This window comes from Triticum urartu, chromosome 2A (genome assembly GCF_056163025.1).
Source record: "Triticum urartu cultivar PI428250 chromosome 2A, HENAU_Tu73, whole genome shotgun sequence".
Taxonomy (NCBI): Eukaryota; Viridiplantae; Streptophyta; class Magnoliopsida; order Poales; family Poaceae; genus Triticum; species Triticum urartu.
In genome coordinates this window covers 367834074-367841676 of record NC_141874.1, presented here as the reverse complement: position 1 = coordinate 367841676, position 7603 = coordinate 367834074, and the positions used below count along the sequence as shown (strand labels likewise).

The following is a 7603-nucleotide window of genomic DNA, read 5'->3' as shown; positions in this document are numbered from 1 at the left end:
GCACTAAATATTGTTGCTATCTTTTTTTTGTGAAATAATATTGTTGCTATCTTGCAATTCTATTTGCATTGCTTATGGATCCTAGGCTTATATGGGTTTATGTGAGCTTTCTGCTTATTCTAATATTAAAAGTTATCAAGAAACCTTTCAAATCAAAAAATGAACCAAGATAAGTGTCGTTAAGAATCAAATTAACCAGCTAACAATGTTCATTTTGTGAAGTTTTCTCAATGTAATATTATAAAAGTATCCTTGAGATTACTACTTACGAGCATGTTTGTTGGTCTTTGTGAAAACATGCTGGGCACTTTTTTTTCTAATAATGAAAGGATCCAATATAACTTATTTTTTGTTTTGATCACTGTGAATTAATTGTATAATGTGTTGTAATTAGCATTGGACGTGTCACTGAGGAGTCGGACTCGAAGTCCCTGGTGTGTCCAACATGAACTCTCGCTTTTCTATGTTATATTACCCAAAGGATTAAGGATCTTTGTGCAATACTTTTCTCTCGGAATTTTGTGAGCGGTATTGGCTAAACTTTATTGAGTTCCTAATTTCTTTTAAGGAGAAGTTCCTAACTTTATTTTCTTTCATGGGGGAAAGTATGTTGATGTAGGTAAAGAAATATTCTATGAGATTAGCATGTCTTATTTAGAAAATTTTGGATCTTGAAAAAAATTGACTAAAAATTGCATGAAAAATGAATGTATTTATGCATATATTACCATAAATAAACTTGAATATAAACTATTTTTCCCCTTGCAACGCACGGGCATTTGTGCTAACCATGATTAAAGATGAATAGATCTGAAGTTTTCTCACAAAACAAAGAGCATGATAATTTTTATTATTTTTGGTGTCGTTACTATTATGATTAAAGGTGAATAGATTGAAAGTTTTCTCGTAAAATAAAAAGCATGATACAAAGTTGAGTCACTTATTTATTTTAGGACGGAGGAGTATCTAATATTTCATTTCGGTTGAATGGGGTTGATGCGTTTACTGAACGCTACAGCCGTGCTTCCCTACCTGGTACTTTTACTGTTTTACCTTTTTGTTTGACATGCCCTACTGATAGATCAGAACAACCACATAGGAATTATGAGGACCAACATGGGAATCTAGAGCAAGCACAAGAAAGAAAAAAACCAGCTTCTATCTTCCATTCAGATTCAGTACTACACATTTGCATCCGTTATACTCCCTTCATTCCCAAATACAAGTCTTTTTTAGAGATTTAATATGATCTACATACAGATGTATATAGACATATTTTAAAGCATAGACTCACTTATTTTGCTCCGTATGTAGTCCATATTGGAATCTCTAAAAAGACTTGTATTTATGAACGCTCCCAGGGAGTATCAGTGCGATCGGTGGACATATAAAGAGCTTCACTAGTTACATATTTTTCTCTCCTATACAATTTTATATTTTTATAATCACACTGTCACTGAACTTGGGTACTCTAATTCATGCTCAGCTGTAGTTACCAGATACTCGTCTGCTCACTCCATCGCTTGAAATGCCAAAACTAGATACATGCAATCTACTCCCTTCGTTTCTAAATATTTGTCTTTTTAGGGATTTCAAATGAACTATCACATACGGATGTATATAGACATATTTTAGAGTATAGATTCACTCATCTTGCTCCGTATGTAGTCACTTTTTGAAATCTCTAGAAAGACAAATATTTAGGAACGGAGGGAGTACAAGCATGGTGATCCCTTCTGATTGAAAAATGGCACAATCATCTAGAATCTCTCTTTGCTCACTCCATCAGAGAATTCCTTCTTTAGTTGGCTTCACAGTTCAGTAATCCTGCCCTGCGTTGGTTAGCTGGAACAGGAATTGTCCAGATCGTGAGGGGCGGATCCTTCAGGCCACACTATCATTAGCATAGCAAACGACTGGGGAACAAAGACCAAACAATGGACTGTGGACAGTTAAAAAAAATATCTGATGAGGAGTAAGGCACTATATAAATCAAACCATCCAACATAAAGTGAGAAAAGTGAAAGAGCACAGATCAGTTACCACTAGCGTATCTTCAATGCTTCCCTAAGACCAAAGCTCATCTGCCCTTGTCCCTTTTTCCCTAGTGGATTATTCCCCTTCTGCATCATTGTTACAAATTCATTGTAGTCGATCCGGCCATCCTGGAGACAGAAAAGGGGATAAACTTCTTTATCTCTAGTATCTAATACATACATTTTATAATGAGAAAAAATCTACTTACATTGTCTTGATCAATGTCTCGGATAATATCGTCAAGATGTGCATCTCCTATACCAAACTCTTCACATGCTTTTTGCAGTTCATCTTGAGTAATGTAACCACTGCCATCTTTATCGAAGTATGAGAATGCTGCAAACAAATTATCTTCTCTCTCGACCTTGTTCAGATGCAATGTTGCCGCAAGGAATTCCCCATAATCAATTGACCCACTGTTATCAATATCCGCCTGAAAATTGCACAACACATATCTTCGTTCAAGCAAGGCCTAATGAACATGTCTCATATCTAATACAAGTAGTACATGTACAGCTAATACTCCTCAAGTGCAGTCTTTTGCCAGAACATGAAAGGGATACTCTCACATGGCAATGAAAATTTCAGAACCACAGAAGTTTAGAAGAAATACAATAGCTTATGATCTTTTTACGAGTAAACAGTACTCCCTCCGTAAATAAATATAAGAGTGTTTAGAAGTAGTGATCTAAACACTCTTATATTTATTTACGGAGGGAGTACCAATGTCAAGAATGCTATGCCCAACTGTCAAGCTATAGATGTCTCAAGAACCCTAATTTAAGAAAGCTTTCTTGAGCTTGTAGGGCTTGATAACAAGCAATATATTATCTTAGAAAGCATACAACTGAAAATACAAGTGCCATGCTGCGATAAATACGTTAGAACAGTTACCGCTTCCATTAGAGTTGCGATTTCTGACTCTTTTAAGTTGGCACCAACTCTCTGCAAGCCAGTTTTTAGTTCCTCCAATGTGATTTGGCCACTATTGTCAGTATCAAGCATTTTGAACATCTCTCTCAATCCTGCAATTTCATCTTCAGACAGATTCTCGGCAATTACCTATACGCATAACCAAGTTTAACAATAGCATCAATACTGAACATGCTTAATCAATATGCTTGGTAAAAAACCAAAGGAAAATTTACTGCAATACTCACTCTAAGGGCCATCTTCTTTAGTTTATTCATTGCTGAAAATTGTTTTAATCTAGTTAAGACAGCAGAATCAAGTGGCTTGTCAGGAGCAACTCCATCAACACAAACCCAAGGATGACCTGCCAATGTAAAGATGGCTCACTACAATAAATACTGATGCGAATACGACACTGGATGGCAAAATAGTAGTTTCAACGTGAAGTGGTGTTTATGCTTCGATGTACTCACATAGAGCTTCATGTGCAGTCAATCTCTTTCCGGGATCACGGTTCAGCATTTTCCTAACCAAATCCTTTGCACTCTTTGAGATACTGGGCCAGGGCTCGGATGAAAAATCAAGATCACCTTGCAAAACTTGTTCAAATATCCCTTGCTCAGATTCTGAAAGAGACCAGCATCCACAATAAAATAAAGAAGCGGATAACTGTCAATATTGTGTAAAAGGATGAGGTATAATAATGTGGCTAGAAGACTAGATGCATGTTTACCATCCCAGAATGGAGGGACCCCGCTCAACAAGATATAAATTATTACTCCGGCACTCCAAACATCTACTTCGCAGCCATACTGTTTCAGCAGAACCTCAGGGGCGACATAGTAAGGACTTCCAACGACATCTGAATAAATCCCACCTGTAAAAGCAATCATTTTAATGCATATTGCACAGGAAGACTTGTAGGAATAGTGATTACTTCCATAGCAGTTTCCATGTCTGAATATGTATATGTTGTAAGGTATAACATTCTAAAATCTTCAACTATCAATGTGCATGACCATGCATGTCCTTTTATTTCGAAAAAACTGTGGTCTGCAATACCCATTCCATAGCCAAAAGCCGGAACAGAAAGGCGGAAGCCATACATTTCGGTTGCACTTCCAAAATAGGCTCACCAGTCACCACAATCATATGACATCATGCTCAAGAATTCAGAACTTTGCGTGGAGTTTGGTCATCTGAAGGTTCATCACTTGCCATAACCATATACTCCACACCTGGATCGTGTATACAATCTCAAAAGCCATATATTTCCGAGATGTAAGTCTTCCAGATATCATGATATTCTTTATGATTTCACATGGCTGCCATAGCAGGTGAGCAAATAAAAGAAATTCAATTGGTGATGATATGCACTGATGACCCTTTGGGATAAAATGATAATATTCTTAGTCAATGTAGCATTACGAAGTATATGCAATCAAACGAGTACTGTGCATTTGACATCATCTGAAGGTTTTTGTTCAATTAATTAAACCAGTATCTAGACTCGATAGTCAATATCATAACTATTTGCATAGGAGCTTGGTCGCAGGTTTTGTGATTGTGCAGAAACTCAGGCCCTGTTTGTCAGCTTTAGGCAGCAGATTCTCGTAAGAAAAATCAAAAGCCGAAATAAACAGCTATTTGGAATCAGCTTTGCCAGTGAAGCTGAATCTGGATTCGGGCCATTTACAGCGCAATTGCCTGAAGCACATCCAGGTGTACTTCAGTGGCAAAGCTGATCCGCAGAATTAGCTTTGCCAGTGAAGCAAATCTACAGGTGATTCGAAGCCAACTGAAGCTGAAACAAACAGGGCCTCAATCTTATCATCACATAAAACTCCATGTCTACCTTCCTGTGCAAGTACACAGCCTTGAGCAGCAATTTCACATTCACACATGGACAAAGAAGGGCCAAATTATTACTCTTATCTAAAGTGCAGCGACATAAATTAAGTTCTCACAAGTTACAAGCTTGTGTCTCCAAGTTACTGTTATACTTGAAGACGCTTAAGTATTACTACTGTCACACAATGTATTTATCCCTGAAACTGGAATTATGAGTCCATTACTAGACATGAAAACTCGATCAAGAACACTTCAAATAATCCTAGCAGTCTAGCACAATAGTATTCAACAGCTCGTATTAAATAAAGATTCTCAACTAAAAGCTGCAAGTGCACCAATACAACACATCCACCTGGCTAAGTTAGCAGAATAGCAGCTCAAGCTAGCACTGTCCATGATATATATAAAAAAAATGCACCAGCAAAATGTCATGCACGTTCTACACTACAGCCAGCACCAAGGATAGAGGCCATACCTGGTTTGAAAAAGATAGAGAGCCCGAAATCAATGGTCTTGAGTGGCGAGTCCTCCTTTTGGTTGACAAACAAGAAATTCTCTGGCTTGAGGTCTCTGTGCATGACCCCAAGAGAATGGCAAGCCTCCACAATCCCAATGATCACCCTAGCCAGCTGCGCGGCGGCCTTCTCAGAGTAGTGCCCCCGCTGTATGATCCTGTCGAACAGCTCCCCTCCCGCACAGAGCTCCATGACGAGGTGCACGGCAACAGCATCCTCGTAAGCCCCGACTATGGAGATCACGTTCGGGTGGCCGGCGAGGTGGTGCATAATCTGGATCTCGCGGCGCACATCCTCGACGTCCTCCTCGGTGACGAGCTTCCGCTTTGCGATGGACTTGCAGGCGAACTCCTTTCCCGTGGCCTTTTCGACGCACTTGTAGGTGGTGCCAAACTGGCCCTGTCCCAGCTTCTTGCCTAGGGTGTAGAGGTCCTTGATGCGCTCCGAGTCGCGCTTGAGGACGGATTCGGCGATGAGGCCGGCGCTCTGGACGCGCTTTACCTTGGGCTTGTTAGGGTCGGAGGAGGGAGAGGAGAGGTCGGATTCGTCGACATCGGGGCCCGCGGACGAGGTGGAGGAGCACATGGAGGGGCAGGAGTCGGGCGGTGGGACCGCCGGCTCGGCGCGGGCGGCGCCGGGGCGCCACAGTACGGCGACGGAGACGGTGCTGAAGAATCCGTGGCGGTCCGCCGTGGCGCTGGGGCCGGCGCTGGGGCCGGCGCAGGTGTTCCCCATCGCGCCGGCGATGGGGGCGGCAGAGGCCTAGGCAAACGGCGGCAGCAACGGCGGCATGCGGCGGCGTCGAGACTCGGGGATTGGATCGGAGGAGGATTGGTGGAGGAGAGGAGATGGCCGGAGATGGCCGAGGCGGGTAGGGGCTCGTGCGGCTGACATGTGGCCCACGTGAAACTGCGCGCCCGGCTTTGGCAGTGGGCACAGGGGGCGTGTCGAGGAAGCGAGGGCTGCGGGATTGGCGATGCGCGCCCGATCGGACGGCGGGGATGGTCGGATAATTTGCGTGTTTTGCTGCTGCCACGTAGGATGCAGGAAGCGACGTGGATCCTTCCTCTCTGTCTATTCCTCTCTTACTGTGTTGCGCGTACAACGGTGATGGATCCTCGCAACGGTGGTGCGCCGTGGTTATTAGATGATTGGTCGGACAACGGACAGAGTGACATTCCAGAGCAAGACGGAGACATCAGTGGTTCGGGAGCTCGGTTGCGCAGATCGCCATGGCAGTTTGGAGTCCGAGACAGGAGGGGGGCGGCTATGCCGCCGATGGCGTCGGCGGCCGCCGCTTTCATGGCGCTGCGATTGGCCGGTGCGGTTCCCCTGCTTCGGATCGGTCTCCCCCCCCCCCCCCAATGTGCACGGCGGCCCAGGCCAGTCGGGAGGCCCCGCGTGTGATGGCATTGGACAGGATAACGCGGGGACAGTCGGCTTTTGACCGGCTGACTACTGCACCAGGGTCCGCGAAACGTTCGAGTGGCCGCCACGAAGGAGTCTCAAATTCGATGGGCGGGAGAGATGCTACGAGGGAGGGGCCTGCGCATTTGGAGGCAACCACGCCAATCATGAGGCCGATGGGGCACGCGGCCTCGGATCTGCCGCCCAGCCAGCAGCGGTTGGCGAGGGAGCCGTTGGTGCAGGCCCAAGAGCCTGCTGCTCTGTTGACCCCATCGGCCCCGCTGCAGGACGAGCAGGTGGGCGGGCTCCTAATCAGCATGCAAGGCGAGCACAGAACCCACAGTGAAGAGGCAGCGCCTCGGGAGGATTGTGACAAGGGGGCCAGTAGGGCCCAGTAGCACAGGCAACACGCACAGAGGATAGCGACAAGGGGAGTCAGGAGGGCCTAGCTGCATAAGAGTTGCGGGAGGGCCCAGTGAATCTGGAATCACGTGTGCCCATACAGAATGACAAGGCTGCATGTTGCTCGGTAGAGGGTGGAATAAATAAAGCCACTGCAATTGAGGCCCAGCCAGTGCTGGAGAAGGGGCCCCACATTGATGGGAGCCATGCACATGCAACTGCTGAGACAAATACGTCCGTTTCGAGAGTTTTGGAGGGCCTGGAACCTGAACACCAGATGGGCTTGGAAAAGGAGACGAAGCTCATTACCAATGCATGTAGGAGCCTGGTCTGCGCACCGTAGAGGGAGGATATAGAGGAGATGACAGCCAATGAGGTGGTGGCGTATGACAAGCTCAAGAGTTTCTGCTCGAACATCATCAAGCGCCTCGCCCCACCGCTTGTCAAGGAGGTGTAGGCATCGCAACTTCGCCCGGAAG

General features: G+C 44.9%; 1 protein-coding gene across 2 annotated transcripts; it reads right to left on the bottom strand.

The window, feature by feature from the left end:
* Nucleotides 1-1143: 1143 nt before the first annotated feature.
* On the bottom strand, nt 1144-6252 carry LOC125537139 (calcium-dependent protein kinase 17). 2 transcript variants are annotated; one of them, XM_048700436.2, is made up of 8 exons: nt 5276-6252; nt 3683-3826; nt 3423-3575; nt 3198-3313; nt 2932-3099; nt 2246-2470; nt 2044-2165; nt 1144-1916 (listed from the first exon to the last, which is right to left on the bottom strand). In XM_048700436.2, the coding sequence occupies exons 1-7, from the start codon at nt 6048-6050 to the stop codon at nt 2046-2048; spliced, it is 1701 nt and encodes a 566-aa protein (XP_048556393.1). In that variant the 5' UTR covers nt 6051-6252; the 3' UTR covers nt 1144-1916; nt 2044-2045. The 2 variants fall into 2 exon arrangements, with proteins under 2 accessions (XP_048556393.1, XP_048556391.1); XM_048700434.2 differs by having other exon boundaries at nt 1144-1942; nt 5276-6251.
* Between the last annotated feature and the right edge of the window lie 1351 nt (nt 6253-7603).

Coding starts and splice junctions, on each gene's coding strand:
- LOC125537139 (XM_048700436.2), bottom strand. CDS start 6,050: ATGGGGAACACCTGCGCCGGCCCCAGCGCCGGCCCCAGCGCCACGGCG. Junction 3,314..3,422: donor GACTGCACATGAAGCTCTAT/GTGAGTACATCG, acceptor TTACATTGGCAG/GTCATCCTTGGGTTTGTGTT. Junction 2,471..2,931: donor TCGCAACTCTAATGGAAGCG/GTAACTGTTCTA, acceptor TGCAATTTTCAG/GCGGATATTGATAACAGTGG.